Raw genomic sequence first — 19,598 nt, 5'->3', positions numbered from 1 at the left:
GGTCATGAAGGGGTTAAAACAGTCAAGCATACTATGTGCTAATACACTATTTTGTAGAAAAACTGAAGAGCGCTACACCATTCACCATAACAAAATAATGTCATCTCTTGGCTCAGGAAAAGTGCGACTGTGATATCCCCTTGTTTCTGCACCTAAAAACTATAGACAGATGAGGTTCCTTGAAAAGGCTGACAGCTTGAGGAAATACTGATACAAAATCTAAGAAAACCTGATGGTGATTATTCTAGATGAAACGAGAAATTTCTGGCGTTTCCAAAAACACCAAAAATCTTGCCTTCTGTTTAAGAAAAAATACTATATACTTTTCTATATAAAAATCCAGTTGACAAATCTTCTATTGCGATTAGAACTGTGAACATAGTTAAAACATGTTAAGATATATCTGAGGAACAACCTTTGATGATATGTGGCCATGTAGGGCGTATTAAATCAGGGTGTAAGTGATCTTACTATGAAAACATTGCAAAAACACGATTTTTGATTGGAGATACCTCTAAATCATGTCCAAGTTAAGTCATTTTTGACGAAAGTTTTTAAATTCACACCTAGAACAAAAATATTAGCTGATCCATGTATATTTCAAAACTTTTTCAAAATGTGTAGAGGTCTAATGAAGCTATATCCAGGGAGTAAAGAAGAATATTTTAAGAGCTTTATTTAAAAGATATTAAAAGGAAATGTCAATGCCCCCGTTTTATTAGGCTAAAATTCACCAAGAGGCTGATAAAAACGGGTTTTCACTGTGTATAACTAATAGAACTTTCACATGTGGCGGAAAATATTACCTAACATAATAGTTTTCTTGCTCTGAATCAGATTCTCAAAAATGTATCCTTCTTGAAAAATGAACAAAATCATTCTTTCCAGCAACTTTATTTTTCCTCCTGTTGTTCCATTTGGCCTTATGTCCTTCGGCCTAATATCCCTCGGGCTAATTGCTATTCGGCCCAAAGACCATTCGAACTATTGACCTTCGACCTAACGACCCAGCATTACTCTACTAAACGGCCATTCGGCCTAGCAACGCCTTGGTGGGCAACTCGCAACACCTTTAGCGAGCGGTGAAAGCGAACATCGACAGCGACAAGTGGTCCGATTATGATCAGATAGATGTCTTTCAGAGATACTCATTTTATATGTTAATTAATGTTGCATAATCAATGCGCAATAGTTGTATTTCACAGGATGGTGATGGGGACAGAGGACCTCGGGAACATGCCCCTGAGCGTCTAATGTGTTATTTTACTAGCTTCCTTCTGCTGCTATGTACTGACCAAATGGATGGGCAATGGCTGTCCCATTACTTAGCGAGCTGGCTCAGTAGCTTCCAGGCGCAGACCAGATCGAATCGTGGTGCAAGCATCCCAGAGAAAGAAAGAGTGGTAACCTGTGATAATAACTACTTCTGGCGGTAAAATTGTTCAGTTGCCATGAATAATGTGAAACAAGTTCCTTCATGTTTTTGCATAAATGTATATAAGCCTCTTATCGTGGAAATTCAATCGGGAGATACAGCAATCAGCACCAACCGGACAAGCAGTAAAATCGATCACCCGGTACAGATTGTTACTTTGAATCCTATCTATGCGTTCGTTGGTCGAATTCCAACGTGTTCCAGTTGTGTTCCGATAGCCGAAGAATTGAAAAAGCAAGGTATATGGACTGGATTGTCGAATTGAAAAAAAAATCTGCTTCCGGTCAATTTCAGCCTAGGACTACGGTAGTTAATAGAAAACTAACTGAGTGAGCCCACCAATTTGAAGCGCTGACAAATGAGAATAGGTGCTGGCTATAATCGTTGGTAGAAGGTTTATTTGAGTAAAGATCAGTACTTTGCGGTTGTATTTTTCGATTATGAGATCTTATCTTTTCAATCTATGACATCAATATAACGAATCCAAAAAATTTTAAATATGCCTATTCAAAACCAATCCTGAATTTTTATGCTTTCCCTACCGGAATGAAAACTCTGAAGAATCACCGATGGAAGCAATCATTCAACCCAAGTCAGTTAGTACATATGTTATCGGCGAAAATTTCTTTCGGAAACCTGAGCACCTTCTCGCGCGCACATTTCAGGTCAACCTGTACTCGTCATAAAACATGCCAACGAATGCTTACGCCTCTGGGGGCAGTTATTTATTTTTCGCGATATCAACAATTTATCGTGAGTGCTAATGCGGTGGCGGCGGCGACGATGTCCATTGTCGGTAATCAAATCCTTTCATTCGATTTCGGTTGGTCATCGTGAGTGGTTTGCCGGTTATTACTCGGAACGTTTCCAGCCCTTCTTTCCTGGTGAAGTATTATTTCCGAAAGACGGACCGAAAGTGCAAGGAATAACATTGTTAAAAAGCAACCTTTTTTCTGAATAATATTGCACATCATTCAGTTTAATTTAAATCCCTAAATGCTCAATGAAAACTACAAGCTCAAAATAACAGTATTCTTTCATTCGCAGGGCTTTCATCATCAGCTGTAACGGATTGGCAATTTTTGAACAAAACTCTTACTATTCTCTACCGCATAACACTAACTCTAGCCTCTGCCGTAGACTGATATCATATTTATCGATTTCAGCAAGGAAAGTGCAAGTTCAATCCACATTTTGCCATCGCCAGCATCAGTGATTGGGCCATCATGCCGAAGAATGAGGAGGCGCTGGCATTTGCCGTGTGGAAGATCGGTCCAATTGCGGTCAGTTTGAACGCAGCTCCGAAGTCGTTTCAGCTCTACACGTAAGTGATATGTACATTTGCAACAACTTCGTCTGTATTACTTAATAGCTTGTTCTAAGGCATATTTTCCTAATCACCCGTGGCCGTATTTTACCGATTTTATGATTGAAAATAGTTTCTAAAACGTTTTTAACCCTCCGGAAGTCGCGCCAATGGCCCACTGCAAGAGCAGCCGCTGGTGCACTAAGACGATTTCGCTAGATTTTCAGAGCGGCGTGCACTCAGTGCACTAGCGTGACTTCCGGAAGGTTAATACACTTAAGGGTGTAAACAACTGGGAAAGTAAGAGAGGTGTATAGAGAGTTTCTCATGTTCAGGCAGTGGCGTAGCCAGAAACTCGGTCAGAAGGAGGATTGATGAAAAACGTTTATTTCTCTAAAATTTAGTATATGTTGGAAAAATTATTGAAAATTTAGAAACATAAGAAGTCTAACAGATGCCATTCCTGTTTACAAATAAGAAGAATCTACATGGAACAGTTTTCCAATATCCATAGATTATTTTCTTCTGTAATATGTCAATGAAGTCAAAAAATGTGCACTTTCGAAGTGGAATAAATGTTCGAAAAGCTTTCCAACGGTCAAGATTACATAATTTCGAAACCATCAACTTTGAAGATTTTTAAAGACTGTTTTACAGCGATTTTTTTAGGAAAAACGCTTTTAATCCACCTAACAGTGTGATGAGACATTTCTTATAACTCTTATCACTCTCTTCGGATATTATATCGTTTGAGAACATTTAGAACTTGATGCTTCGCGATGTTTTTGATAACACATACTACATGGGATAGTGGCAGGACTCAGAGAATCGCTCAAATTAGCATAGGACAACATCAGTGCTAGAAATCTCAAACCAAATCAATGGGAAAGCGACAAAATTGTCCATAAAATAGACATATAAACGAATTATTGCTAATGCTCTGTTAATAAAATATTTAAATTCATCAATCAATGCATTGTGGTGGGAAAACTGAATTTTCCTAAAGGGGTTATATATTGTACTGAGCCAAAAAAATCGAAAAAAATTTTGAATCGATTTAAAGTTTATACTTTACTCAAATTTTCAACGCGACTGAGAACTAAGAAATCAACGCTTTTTCTTGAAAAGGGCGATACTAGCAGTGATACCATTCAAAGAAAATCAACAGTGAATATTTCCATACTTGGTTTTATTTCCTATTTAAGAACTATTGTGTTTTTTTACGTCCTAGATTGCATGATTCAGTGATCGAAACCCAAAACTTCATAAAGTATTTGAAATTATTAAATTAAAATTTGTTTTTGCTATTGAAATTGACAAAATGATAGTATCGCCCCTTTGGCGATTGTTTACTTTTTCGGTCCCACCTATCAGCATTGAAGTATCGCCCTTACGTTTTTTTTACAATAAGCACCGTTTTACATCACCGATTTCGTCCGGGTTTTTTCAATAGCGATCATTGTTACTATTTACAGCTGGTATCAGCTTGATAATCCTAAAAAATACGAAAAAACAGTTTCGCCTCTAAACTGCTAGCAAAAAAAGCATCGCCCTGTTTGTTTGCATGGAGCGTGGAGGGCGAAACTTTAAATAAACAAACAAAAATACAGTTTCGCCCGTTGTATTTTTTGCTGTAGTATAGGAAAGCAATATCGTAGAATCCAAATTTTTAGGTTAATTTGTTGCGTTTCAAAGCCCTCATTCGCATGTATAAAAAAGCCTTATGTTTACATTTGTAAGTATCGCCCTTTTCACAAAAAAACGTTGAAATGAAATCGCAGCTCCTGATATCACGCTATCTCTGAAGTGCATGCGTGCATAGTTCCAAATTTTACTTCGACATCGACTTTTTCTAAAGGTGACTTCCCAGTAGTATCCTTGATTTGAATTATTATCGCTAATCCTAATGCCAAAGAACAAATAAAAAAACTCACGAAAACGAACCGTTTGGGAAAATCATCATCATTACTGGAATTTCCATTTTCACGAAACTTTTCGATAACCTTCCGTCACTTGCGTTAATGCACTGGGTGCACAGTGCTCTGAAAATCTAGCGAAATCGTCTTAGGGCACCAGCGGGTCTAATTCAGAGCTATCTGCGCGGCGAGTTAAATCTGTAGAGAATACTAAAAATTAATTTCTATTCCATAATTTTCAGTTCAGCAATTCGAGAGATCGTGCTCACCGCAAGCCATGAAAAATAGACTACGTTGTGAAGTGATGGTCACTATTTATTAAAAAATCACGGTTAAATAAAAAATAAAACTATTAAAAAATTTCAAATAGTTTATAATTTTCACAAACTTATTAGGAAAAATTGTTTAATAAGCTTTCGTAATATTGTGTAGGAAAAAGCTGAAAATTTCAGCAATTTCTCTATCTGCAACAAATAAACCCTTAAGTATATCAATTAATTGGTATACGAATTGGAATAGGTTCGCCAAATTTTGGAAGAAGTCTATAAAATAACCCCTTGAAAACTACCTAAAAATTGTTGTAGTTCGATGCAATAAAAAAATCTCCAAAAAAGAAATGTACCTATTAATGTGAAATACAGCGAATAATACATACAATAAAGATTCATTTTTATCAGTCTCATGGTGTATTTTAGGCTGACAAAATGGGGACATAGACCAAATCGGGCTTTTTTTTTTCTTTATAATAAACTGAAGTTGTAAAAATATTCTTCCCGTCCCTTGATGTAGTCTGATAACTATTTCTGAATATGATGAACTTTTTATTTTCGCATATTTCGCATATCTTCATGATAAGGAAAACATGCTCAAGAAATTCGTCTTTAAAGTTTATACTTTACTCAAATTTTCAACGCGACTGAGAACTAAGAAATCAACGCTTTTCCTTGAAAAGGGCGATACTAGCAGTGATACCATTCAAAGAAAATCAACAGTGAATATTTCCATACTTGGTTTTATTTCCTATTTAAGAACTATTGTGTTTTTTTACATCCTAGATTGCATGATTCAGTGATCGAAACCCAAAACTTCATAAAGTATTTGAAATTATTAAATTAAAATTTGTTTTTGCTATTGAAATTGACAAAATGATAGTATACTCGCCAATACTCGAATTCAGTCTTATTCGTCTGCTAGAGCTCATCAAACATATGTTCATATTTGGCTGATAAAATCGGGATTTCAATGTGTTATAATAGATATTCAGCATTCGAAGTTTCTTTTGAACGAGTGTAGAACGACTTTGTTTCTACTTATATGAAATCAGCGGCGTAGCCAGAAATTCGGTTTGGTGAAAATCGATCATTCTGTCCAAACGGCATAATTCCGAAACCGTAATTTTTGAAGTTTTAAAATTATGCAGAATTCATTTTTCAGAAAATAGTAACAGAGTTCGTATCTTTGGCGAATTTGTTGAGACTTTATTGTAGTCATGAATATTAACCTGAGAAAATTCACCATAAATACTTCTTGGACGATATACCGTCAAAATTATTTTATCAAATGATGCTCTTTTTGACGTTTGTAAAACTCATCGAAGATACTAACCCTCCGAAATTGGCGGTTTCAAAATGATGCTATCTTGACCTTAAATTACTGTTTTTAAACATTTGACCTATACATATAATTGGTCATACTACAAAAATCAAATGCTCATCAAAATCGATCAGAACCTGCTAGAATCGAATGGAAATCGTCATTTTTCATAAATTTCTCTCTACATTCGGAAAGTGTTATCCTCGTTATTAATCATATTACGTTTTCGTCTTAACTCGACGCATTCCCAAAATAAAAACCTGTTTTAATCCACCTAGGGGTGCAATTGTGCTTGTCTCATTTGTCCAGACTACGATTCCAATACAATGTTCAATACAATGGTGGAAATGAATATTACATGTTCAGTACGATTTGCACATACATACAATGGATCGACAGCCACGATCTTGAGATACTATGTGATACTGAAACATCGCTTAAAACCAGCGGCGGATCATGGAGAAAGATCCGGGAGGTCCAGGTCCTGCCGAAAATTTTCAACTTGTTAAGAAATTTTAAACTAGTTTTGATTTTAAAGTAGCAACCCCTCACTGCATACTCCCTCCGGGCCGGTATGATTGACGATTTTTGGAGTGATTGCATAACGTTTCTATATGAGAATGGCAAAAATTTACCAAAGTCAATTTTTGTCAAACATCTCAATATTTCATGCATTTTAAAGTCATTTGTCATCAAAAATACAAATTTGATTTTGAAAATTTTTCATTTCAGTTTATATCGGAATTTACTGTGTGATTGCACTCTTCAACTCGTAACTCCGGAACCAATAAAAAATTCAATAGCAGCCGATGGGAAGGTGTTGTATGGTGTTAAACTCCAAAACCTTCTCTTGGCTACGCCGTTGCTTGGAGTTATTTATTTCGCTTTTCATTTTCCGATATGTTTCAGATCGATCCGATGGTTGTAATTTAGAAAAATTGCAGTCAGAAGGTTCGCACAAATGAACATTTTTGTACTGATAAGTTATCAAGTTCCTTCCAGACAATTTGGAAGTGTTCGGTGATTATTTCTAGCAGTTGTAGATAGTAAAATGAAATACAAAATTCGTTTTATCGAAATAATGTTTAGCTTATTTCAATGGATTATTACTATATTGAACAATAAATAGGCGACAAAGAGTAATCAACAAACAACAAGCCATAACTTTTAAAGTATTCAAAATAGATATTTGAAGTCTTCAGTAAAGTTATTCGCAAAAGTAAGAGCTACAAATTTGCTGAAGACATCATTTCGATATAACCACTTCCAAGAAAATTTGTGAAAATATCTCACTCATAGGGGGATTAATCAGCAAAAGCACAATACCAAAAGAAGAGGCATATTACCTCCATTAAATTCTCCGAAGATACTATTGACCTAAAATAAGCCGTTTTGGCGCTAATAATAGATTACATGTTTTTGGTCATATTTCTGGCAATGGGAACTGATAAAAATCTTTCGTCCGCATTTAATGTTAAATATCTCTTTTGATAATAGTCCGATTTCAACAATCTATAGCTTGTTCGAAAGGTCTAAAAACATATAAATTGTTAATCTCTATTGTCAATTTCGGCAGATAATTTAAAAAAACTGCAAAAAACGCCATTTTTACGCATTCAAACATTCATATTTTGGAAACTAAACATCAGAATCAAAAAAAATTAATAGCATTCATACTGTTTTTTAGTTCTTTCATTTAAAATTGGTTTAGATAAGATCGGTTCAGCCATTGCTGAGAAACACGAATGAGAATTTGTCTGTTACATACACACACAGACACACAATTATACACACCGACATTGTCCCAAATCGTCGAGCTGAGTCGATTGGTATATAAGACTCGGCCCTCCGGGCCTCGGAAAAAATCTTTGAAAGTTTGAGCGAATTCTATACATTTCTTTTATAAGAAATGTAAAATTATGTACGTTATATCGAGGAAAAATGTATATTATATCGAATGACGCTATATCGAGGGTACGTTGTATCGAAGATTACCTGTACCTACAATCCTGCAAATTAATGGACAGATAGAAAAACCTTTGATATCAACTATCGTATTTGGTTAAAACTAACATGACCGAAAACATTATTGTACAGTTACTACAACCAAAGTACACACTATTCGAAACAAAAATATGTGACATTGCATTCAATTGTATATTGTTCCCAGACCCGATGAGAGGGGGAGGCAGCCAGGGCAATTGCCCTGGGGCCCGGGTCGTATTTGGGGGCCCGCGTTTTGACCTGGAAGAAGGAGTGAAGACCCGTTTTTATCAGCCCCTTGACGAATTTTAAGCTGATAAAATAGGGACATTGATAAAAACGGGGCACATATTTTTCTGTCATTTTAATAAACCGAAGCTCTTATAATATTTGGTTCTTAGATATAGCCTCGCAACCTTTTCTGATTATTTTCTTTAAGTTCCTCTTAACGGGGTCTGACAGCGCAAAATTTAAAAAAATGACATTTTTATTTTTGCATTTTTGGATCTCTAAGATAAGAAATATATGCCCAAGAAAGGATTTACTCGAATTCAACTTGCTTCGTCTGCTAGAGCCCATCAAACTACCAACTATCAATTTTCATTTGAAGCTGATAAAATCGGGTCAAAAAGCTGATAAAATCGTGGGTAGATAAAATCAGGGGTAGATAAAATCTGGTCTCCACTGTAGTAATTTCTTTATAATCATTCGCTTTATTAAATTGTTATATGATAAAAGTATAAAAAATGCAAACTTTTTGCCTTTCTCAATAGAAAGGTATTGCAATTGCTCTGAAAACCGACTTTTTAACGGAGGCCCGGAGGGCCGAGTGACATATACCATTCGATTCAGTTCGTCGAGTTCGGCAAATGTCTGTGTGTATGTATGTGTGTGTGTATGTATGTGTGTGTGTGTATGTGCGTCTGTGTGTGTGTACGCGAACACAATCTCACTCACTTTTCTCAGAGATGGATGAACCGATTTTTACAAACTTAGTCCCAAATGAAAGGTGCAACGTTCCCATAGGCTGCTATTGAATTTCTAATGGATCCGACTTCCGGTTCCGGAATTACAGGGTGATGAGTACGATCACGCAGAAAACGTCGATTTTAAGAAATTCTGCAATGAATGTATAATGGTGAAAATTTTTCCAAAATGTGACCACAACTGCTTCGATTTGTAGTACTAGGTCATTAACAGCCATTCAAAGTCTCTTTGGTCACATTGGCCACCATCATCGGTTCCGGAAGCCCCGGCGGAAGTATCCAAATTCAGAGTAACAGTCACATCGGTTTCTCGGAGATGGCTAGACCGATTCAACAAAACTTAGTCTCAAATGAAAGATGTTGCGTCCCCGTAAATGGCTATTAAATTTTGTCCCCAACCGACTTCCGGTTCCGGAGTTACTGGTTGTGGCGTGCGATCACATAGCAAATTGTGATTCAAACCGATACTCCGATGAAAGCAAAAAAGGTAAAAATTTCGCTAAAATGTCTCTCAAATAACTTAACTTTGCAGTTCTAGGTCACCGACGGCCAAACAAACTTTCGTTGACTACATTGACCACCATAGACGGTTCCGGAAGTGCCCGGGAAAAGCGGCCATCTTTCAAAATTTACGAACTCACATCAGTTTCCCTGAAACGGTTGGGCCGATTTTCACAAACTTAGTCCCAAATGATAGCTATAGTCTATAAAATTTCGTACGGATCGCTTATATGGGTCCGGAAATATAGACTAAATCGTCCGGTCACATATGAAATTCCCATATAAGCCGGAACTCAAATTTTTTTCCAAAGGGAGGACCCCATGAAATTTCAGAAATCGAATTCGTATTTTTGATTCCAAACATCTTTAAAATGCATGAAACGTCGAGATTTTATGTTATATCGAAAAAAAATTTTTTTATAAAAATCGACTTTTTGAGACTGCCGATTTCGCACCTTTTTTCAGTTCAATATTACCGTGGCTGTTTTTTCTTTTTCAAAATTTTAGAACTCGAATAATGATTTATTTTCCTGTATATGGTTGTCATGTGATGTATAATAATAAAATGTAATATATGCATTTAAAAGTTTTTAATGAATATAAACAACGCACACATTCTCGTGATTCATGATTGAGAAAGGCACAATTGCACCGCTAGGTGGATTAAAATAGGTTTTTTGATAGTTGACATTTGTTAAAACTAACGTTTTTGAAGGATTTGCCTACTTTGTGTACAAGTTAAAAAAACGAGTTTTATTGCTTGAATTGATGGAATACACTACAAAATATTGTGAAGCAAATTCAAAGTATTTTCAAAGAAAGTAATAGAGCGTCAAACAAAAATGCGAGCGTACGGACAAACGCATCCGTCCTCTTCTACGTTCGCTTCTTTGCTGGTGGTGCCGGTTGTTGGCTTAGAGACACTGGTCGTCAGTGATGGCATTTCACCCTAGTGATGCACTGGCGCGCAAGTGTGATGCCTACACAGAGGATACAATGATCACACACCACAGAAAAAAGCAGAACGCTCTTTCTTTCGGAGCTGTAAAGACCGATTTCAAGTGTGCGCTGGTGTTGAGGTAGTTGGGTGCGAGATAACCGTGCTCTCTTGCTCTTTAAATTCTCTGTGGCACGCTCAGATAAAGTCACCACCGCGCGCGCCCCAGAGTCGCTGTGGTGTATTCACTGGCGTGGTTTCACTGGCGTGTGATCTTTGGTTTGTTTTCGTCTTACAAGCGGCATTGCGAGATTGATTTGATTTGCACAGGTTGTTGCATTGTGTTGTGTGGATGGTGGTGGCTTATTTCAAGCTTATATTATTTTCTACTGAAGATTTCATACAAGTTGCTTGGTAAAGCGAACGAGCTTATAAAGTATTGTTACACTACCTGCAAAACTAAAAGTACTCGGTCCTCGGAGCAAATTGGGAAAACTTTTTACGTATCATCGTATAGAGAGTTTTATAATGACCAGAGACACCTGATATGCAAACTCGTGTTATAAGTATTAATAGTTTTATTATAACTTAATCCTACAAGTTTAAAACGAAATCTTAGATTTCGTCGACAGGCTTGACATATTCAGTAAAATTAGGTATACGCTTGTGACGATAATTAATTTACATACAACATCACAATTGAGCGTACACCCGTTATTCATTTGTTTATTTGTCTATTATTTTGCGTGGAAATCGTTTAAACAGCAGGCGAAAGCGAATGTTTCAAGAGCATGGGAGCTAGGACCGGGATTCTGCGCGTCAATGAACGAAATAAATTGGCTCAGTTTCGGGGTCAAGAAAAAAGGCCACTAGTGTTCACGCTTATTTTAAATGAACAATGAATCTTGTGTTCCATAAAAGGATGTTATAAATGGGTCAGCAGCAACAATGTTTATTATACGTATTCTAGATTTTTGCGTCAGTTAGTATTTTAGACTGTAATTATAATGCACGGATTCATTGCACGTAATATCAAGAGCAAAACAAAGTATTAGGTATCTGGTAGTATCTGTCGGAATCTCTGTCAATCTCTATGAAATTTTCGTATTTTCAAGTAACAAGTAAGGTGTTTCCTCAAGTTTAAACAAGCGATTTTTATGTGATAAATTATTCCTCATTATAACTTTCTTGAATGAGGTGTTTTATCAAAAAGGTAGTGTTGGGAAAATATCAAAATATCAATGTTCACAACAGAATCTTTTCATCGCCGATTTTCTAATAAAAAGTTCACTTATATAAAATATCACTACGGAAAAAATCGTCAGTGAACTTCAAGAGTGCCGATGTTTGGGAACATTATTCGGTTCAAGCAAATATCGGAAGAAGAAAAGATCGCTTGCGAACGTTTATGTCAACGAAAATATAGAAAAAAGTTCGCCTTATGAAAACATCTTGCACGATCTTCGAACAGGGGATTTCCGAGGGATTTCCAAAGATTTCAAAAACCTGTAGATAAACATGATATAAAAAAAACTACGTTCTATAATATTACGGCGATAGCTCAATAGGATAAAGCGTCAGGCTACTTTAGTGTCAACGAAGCTTTCTTCAGAAGCCATCGTGTAAAAAAAAATCATCAATCGACAGAATTAAAATGGGAAAGAATTAAAATGGTGCTTGAATGGTATGTTGTCAAAATATATATATGGAAAAAAGCAAATTCTGGTATGGTGGCCGGTTCTTAACAACCCGTTGTTTGCATGACCGAGTATGAAAGTTATATATAGTTGAGCTAATGTATCTATAGTTGCATGTCCCATAGGAGCCGTAATTAGCAATGGTTATATTAATGATGCATGGTAGTGGTAATGGTACAAGAAGTTTCACATACATAAATTGGTTAATAAACAATCTTAACATTTTTTTTATCATTTTTGGGATTAAATGCTTTCGTTTAATATATTGACATCGCCCATAGAACTTTTCATCGATTTTTTAGCAGAATTTTCACTCAAATATTCTAGTTCTCTGCACACATACCAAAGATACGTTGAACAATTTCCCATATTTGCAATTAAAATTCTAGGGCAGTTCATAAGACACGTAGAACAACTTTCAACATTCTGCTTTTATTGCACTATATTATTAGTCTAACTAATGCTATCGTTGTAATGCAGTACAAGTGTAGATTTTCAAAAAAATTATATTAGAATTAGAACGAAATATTTTTTGTATCGCTTCGTCGCTCGAGAATAGCCAAAAAAGCGTAAAATATTTGGCTTTTACTGACCCAAGCATGACTAAAATGCGACTCACACCTTAAGTGCGGAACTATTAAACTATTATGTATTTACTTTGTTAGCATTACTAGAGCATTCGAAATTGATAAATTTTGAATGGAATATGTTGAGGATAATTAGTATTGTCTGATATAATATTACTAAATATCCATAAAAACTTATTTCATCAGGAATCAAATCCTATATTTCTGTTTATCAAAAAATTTGAATCACCTAATTGGACTAAGAATAAAAATCACGGAAGTGTACTCGATTCGAAGTGTATGCATGAATACTTACAGGTGAATTGATTAATATATGTATAGAATACGAAGTTTACGTTAATTTTTGGGATAAACGTAGATCGTATTCCTTTTTCGGATCGAAATGAAAACAAAAGCACATCCTCACGTCACGAAATCAACTATAGGTTCAAGGTTTACACAAGAAGATTTTTATTCGGTGAGGTCATAATCATCCTCTGATACATAAACTTAATATTAAAAGTTTTACAAATTATAAAATTACGGTAAACAGATAAACGTTCTTTGGAACAATTTAGTATGTACTGCAAAGACGGTGGATTTGCCATTTTGAACTTCTTTGCTATACTCGTACCTGAACATGTTAGGTTTTAATTTTAATTCTCTCTCTTATTATTCCATCGCATGGAAATTCGAGAGAAAACCAGCTAATTTATTTAAATGATGGCACAGAAGGAAAATGCCGTCAAAAGATTCCAGAACTAATTATTGAGGGGTTACACCACTATAGAGCACGGAAAATAGGCATATTTCGGGAATTTATCTTGACGCAATAATGAGATGAATCGAGATCTTGTTTAACTTTCCGGCAGTGCACGCTGCTCTGAAAATCTAGCGAACCCGTCTTAAAGCATCAGCGGCTGCTCGTTCAGTGGGCCATAAGCGCGACTTCCAGAGGGTTAATGAGATATATAACATTACTTCATTGCAAAAAAATGATTTATTCGAGTAATTTCGTCACAAGATGGCGGCTGTGCAGCACTTTCCCGTCGGGGAGTTTTTTTTTTTGGAAGGGGTCTACGGCCGGAACTCTATGTCCCGTAATTTTTGATCCAGAGCCAAAAACCAAAGCTTTTTAAACTTCTTAGAACGACAGCAAGCAGCATACGTAAGATTTTTTCTATGCCTTGATTTTACATTTTTTAGTCAAAAACGCTGAAAATGTGTTAAAAATCGACACAAAATTTGCTTATTAAAAATTATGCAATGAAAAAATTAAATCCCACGTACATCGCTGGAGAAAGTAATCTTGAACATGCTGTAAAAATTTTAGGCTGATCAAAAATCATTTGTTCGAGTTACATTTCCGGCCATTTTTTGGAATATCATTTTCAGCATCCTAAAGCACCAGTAAACAAAATTCAACCAATAAATAAAAATTAAATGTTTTAAAAAATCTACAGTGCTGTAACCCCTTGAAAGCACTGTACCGGTCAAATAGAAGCGCTTCTAATTGGCACGCCATTATTTTTAGTAACGCGCTACAGAAAAAACAAGCAACAATGTGAATTCTCGTGAACGTTATCTTGTTTTATGTGGACTTTATCTCGGAAAAGTTGGACATCGGATAAGCCTCTTCTCGCGTGAGTGAGAGAGAATTACAATGCCTGCGTATGATAATAATCGATAACGTGTGTAATACCAGGACATTACTTGTAATGGTTCACTTTACTTTTTGGCGTCGCCAAATTCGCAATCAAAATAAGTTAACTTACCATTGAGTTATTCAGTCGAACAAAAAATAGGCCGTTCCTAATGTGGATGTACAAATCCCGTCTTACATCTGATACACGATTAATCTGATACTACAGATCATTATAAAACTTTGTTTATACCAGCCGATACATTGATACGTAAAACGTTTTCCTTGTTTGCCCCTAGGCTCGAATACTTCAGGTTTCCCACGGTAGTGTAACAACACTCTATAAACTCGCAAACTTTACCAAGCAACTATGCAATCTTCAGTAGAAAATCATATAAGCTTGAAATAAGCCACCGCCATCCACACAACACAACGCAACAACCTGTGCAAATTTAATTAATCTCACCCGCAATGCCGCTTGTAAGACGAAAACAAACCAAAGATCACACGCCAGTGAATACACGCCAGTGAAACCACGCCAGTGAATACACCACAGCGACTCTGGGGCGCGCGGTGGCGAATTTATCTGAGCGCGCCACAGAGAATTTCAAGAGCTCTTCTCCACACTCTAGATCGTTCCAGTGTTGGGTGTATGAAAATTTACCTCTGCCATCAACGTGCGCTTACACATATCAAATACGGTGGTGTATATGAACGAAAGAGAAGCGCTCTCGTTTTGCTTGCCAGAGTGTGGGGAGTAATTTCAATTTCTCTTTACTGCACAGAGGATAGGGACATCACTGCTGGTCGTGATTGTTTTTGAGTGAATATTTGTTCGTGTCAGATCCATAGATATTGGTTTTGTAGCCGTTTGTAGTTTAGCATAAGATAACGGTGTGCTGTTTGCGGTTATAATAGGTGGGCTGTTCTTAGTTGGTTTTTCACAAAGTTTTCCGTGGCTCTGTGTCTTTTTGTAGAATTCGCGTATAGGAATCTATCATGGTTGCATAACCAGTATTATCTGATGAAACGTCCCATTTTCGGTTGATCCGCATAAAATGGTTACGTATGAAAAAGTTGGATTTTGCCGTGCATCTATAGCGGGACGATTTTTAGTTTCTACTCTGGGCGAGATGAGAAGGTAGACTGACCTTAATTAACCGGCGATTAAAATGGATAATTGTTGTATTTATATAGCACGTTCGGTGATTTTGGCCTCGGCCAAGTAACCACGAAGCATTATGTAATGGCTTTAGATATGTTCTAAATTTTCATACAAAACATCTGCTTTACGGCTTCATAGTTCTATAGAGATCATTAAAGCACACTTAGTGTGCCAGAATAGAGCTAGTTCAGAAGCACCTTAATGGCTGTCAATATTAATATAGAGCCGTTTAAAAATAACTTTTTCTTCTTTATCGATAGAGCAACAGAAAATATAAACTTTCGATAACACACTCATCCTTCCGCTCTTCTTTCGTTTCATGTGCCGACTATTTAAATTGACGATTTAGTACCTATAGAAATGGGGTATACACGTTTGATCACTGATCTGTGCGAAGATTTGCTTGTATATTCGGTTTATTCCAATCTCTACCTAGACGTTTAGTTGATTTTTTTTTCGAAGAATCGTGCAGAATTTGCATTTTGAATTTACGTTTTTTACGTATTTTTTACAGACACAAAATGAGAGTGAACGGAGATTTTGATAAAATAGTGCAGTTACGCCAATCGTAGTCCAATTCTAAATGTATGTCTAATTTAAACGTTAATTACAACGAGTGGGTCTAACAGCCCTACTGATAAATTATAGTGTGACAGCTAGATTGTTTATCATGAACAAAACGACAACAGAACACACAAAAATTCTCGTTCCTTGAAAAAGGTCCAATAAGGACCGAAACGTTGGAGAAAGAGAGCAACGAGTGTTCTTGAAACTGAAACGCCGATCTTCAAATCATAAATTGTCACAATAACAGTCGAAAGTACACTAATTTGCGTTTATTGCATTATCATTTATTACAGGAATGCATACGACTTTAGGTGATTATTGGAATGCATAGGTATATTTGTTATTGTTCGGTGTCTCAAAGCACTATAAGAAGATTACTTATTTGCACTTAAACATTTCTATAAAATTTCATAGCATTTATCTTAAAAAGCTTTTTAGTGCGATGTATATGTTCTGTATGTCGATATAGTGCTAGATTTAATGCTTCAAATTTTAGGTGCATTGAAGCATTCAAAATACTTGTATATGGCTAGTTAGCAATAAGAATGATAACTTAGGCTGTGAACCATTTGGTGAAATTTTTAACTTTTAGTTAAAATCTGACACTTCGAAAGTTATTTGCAAAATAACCCTACTCTGGAGCATGGTTAAAATTGACAGAGCGATAGTTAAATTTGACAGCTCGATGGTTAAAATGTTGCCCATGATGCATAATAAAAAGGTGGAAACATTTTCTGTACCTAATTGAGGTTGTCAATATGTTTCAATACAAAATTAAGGGATAAAGATGGAAACGATAACGTGTTGTGTTAAGATTTGTTTGGGTTATTTCATGATGTGGATGTTTACTTTTCGAGGCTATGACTGTCATACTTAATGTAATAAGAAAAGAACTAATTTTCAAAATATCGACAAATGTTCACACCTCTACCATCTTGTGGTTATCGCAGCTGTCAATTCTAAATAACTATCCATATGTTGACTTTTGAAACGGTTCGCTCCTCGGTTAAATTTTTCCATTCAAGAGAAAATAACTTTCGAACTGTCAAATTTTAACTAAAGGTTAAAAAAATCGCCAAATGGTTCACAGCCTTAGAGTCAATCTAGAGCTTTAAATTAGTGCTTATGGTTACTTGGATGATCAAACGCGTATATCACATTGAGACGAGGTTTTCGACTACGGATGGAATCCCATCCCAGACACTAAATCGTTAATTTAATCAGTCGGCTTGTCAAACAAAAGAAAGAAAAGAAAAGAAGAAGGGTACGAAAGGGAATTTTTTCTTTTGCTGTGTCGATAAAGAAGCGAAATTATTTTAAAAAAAACAGCTCTATTTTAACATTGCTGATAACCATTAAGGTGCTTCTGAATTAGCTCTATTCTGGCACATTATTTCGTCTTTTCCGACACTAAGTGTACTTTAATGAGCTTTATATAATTTTAAAGCCGCAAAGAATATGTTTTGTATGCGAATATAGAACATAGGGGAAGATGGGGTAAAACGCACCCCCGGGGCAAAATGCATCCCTTGCTTATATCGAAAACAGCTGAAAATTTCTAGAAAACGGTAACACCAGTCGGAAGTCAGCCATAGTAAACATACTTTGTCAAAGTTTGATAACCGTACATCAATAGCAGCTCGAGAAATAAATAAAAAACAATTACGTGCTCTTCTCATGTAATTATTGTGGCTCGTACAACAAGGATTTTTCGCTCTTATAAATACTGTTTTACTATTATATTTGAGCATTCCAGTTCTTTTTATACCGCTGTTCATTATTCTGTCGCACTACATATGAAAAATCTACAAAATAATTCACTTTTTGCTAAATTTATATCTCAGCTCCATCGGAGGCAAAATGCCCTCTTCTTTGTTTTTTCTGATTTTTAATCGAAAGCAGAAAAATCGTTCTGAAAACCTACCAATTGCATAACCTAACCCAAGTAGCAGTTCTAGTTTTATAGCTATACTACAAGTGCAATCTAAGTTTTAAGTGAGCCTTCAAGAGTACCATAAAACTTTAATTGTTACTAGGGAAGGCTATTTAATGGCACGCTTTTGTGAAATCTTGTCAGAAAACAAAACTACTTGCTTGTTCGCCGAGCATTATGCCCCGTTGTTGCAGTGCATTCTACCCCGTTGTTGTAGGGCATTATGCCCCGTTGTTGTGGTGCATTTTGCCCCCGCACAGGAGCGTTTTGCCCCGCTTATTTTTCAAAAGGTGATTTTTATTGATTTTGAAGAATTGAATTATTTTCATGTTTTTGAATATTTTGCAAAGCGTTATGATTTTGATTACAGAGGAAAATGTTGGCTAAACGATATCATTAATAAAATTCTCCCAATTGATGTTCTATAGCTTAGTTATGAGCATATTTCTTTAGGGGGTGCGTTTTACCCCATCTTCCCCTATCTAAAGCCATTAAATAATGCTTCGTGGTCTCTTGGGTATATTCCTTACCACTAACCTTACCGCTTCCCCAATCCTTTCCTCCAGGAAAATCATGAAAAGATGATTCATGGCAAGTCACAAATCTCCGATCAACATGCGGAACGTGCTATTTGAGTTAGAGGCTACTGATTTCTATTTCCTGAGTACCCGCAAATTGAAAAACTCGTAGCTAATAGGAACAGGAAGCTGTCGAAATTCACCTGTCTGACACGCTATCTGTGGATGTGGCAATTTGAGTCAACCAAAGACTAATAGAAACTACGGACTCACGAGTTTCTCATGGCTGAAGAGGTACTAACTCATACTAAATTAGAGGGCTCAGGTTGTAAAGGGCCCGGCAGTAATACAAGCCTTGGGGCCCGACGCGGCTGTCGACGGCCCTGTGTTCCTTCCACTTCTAAATTTGATTGATAAAGTTTTTTTTACATTCTTTCATTTCTTTCAACATACCTTTCTTTTTTCATTGCAGAGCCGGAATCTACGACGATGCGGTGTCCTGTGACAGCACAAAGGTCAACCATGCAATGCTGCTGATAGGCTACACGCCCACCTATTGGATACTGAAAAATTGGTGGGGCGGTTGGGGCGAAGGTGGCTTCATGAAACTGGCTCGCGGCAAAAACATGTGCGGTATCAGTAACTTTGCCGCGTACGTCACTATCAAATAAAACAAACGACAAAAATGACAATAATCTTGTCTCTCCACTCTTGCCGAATATGATACCCTTATTCACTATACTGCTGGTGCATACATTCATACAAAGTTGTGGATCGTCGATCGATGGGCTCTCTAATTGGTTGTCGAGCCGCTTGTCAATTCGTATAAATATGCCGCCGCTTAAAACACTCT

General features: G+C 36.3%; 1 protein-coding gene across 2 annotated transcripts; it reads left to right on the top strand.

Annotated features, from left to right (window-relative positions):
* The first annotated feature begins 2,258 nt into the window (after positions 1-2,258).
* On the top strand, positions 2,259-19,417 carry LOC131681426 (cathepsin K-like). 2 transcript variants are annotated; one of them, XM_058962208.1, is made up of 3 exons: positions 2,259-2,319; positions 2,483-2,759; positions 19,218-19,417. In XM_058962208.1, exons 2-3 carry the CDS (start codon positions 2,662-2,664, stop codon positions 19,414-19,416), a joined length of 297 nt encoding a protein of 98 aa, XP_058818191.1. In that variant the 5' UTR covers positions 2,259-2,319; positions 2,483-2,661; the 3' UTR covers position 19,417. The 2 variants fall into 2 exon arrangements, with proteins under 2 accessions (XP_058818191.1, XP_058818190.1); XM_058962207.1 differs by having other exon boundaries at positions 2,272-2,759.
* The last annotated feature ends 181 nt before the right edge of the window (positions 19,418-19,598 follow it).

This window comes from Topomyia yanbarensis, chromosome 2, assembly GCF_030247195.1.
Source record: "Topomyia yanbarensis strain Yona2022 chromosome 2, ASM3024719v1, whole genome shotgun sequence".
Classification (NCBI taxonomy): domain Eukaryota; kingdom Metazoa; phylum Arthropoda; class Insecta; order Diptera; family Culicidae; genus Topomyia; species Topomyia yanbarensis.
The sequence above is the reverse complement of the archived record's forward strand: the minus strand, read 5'-3'. Positions and strand labels throughout refer to the sequence as shown.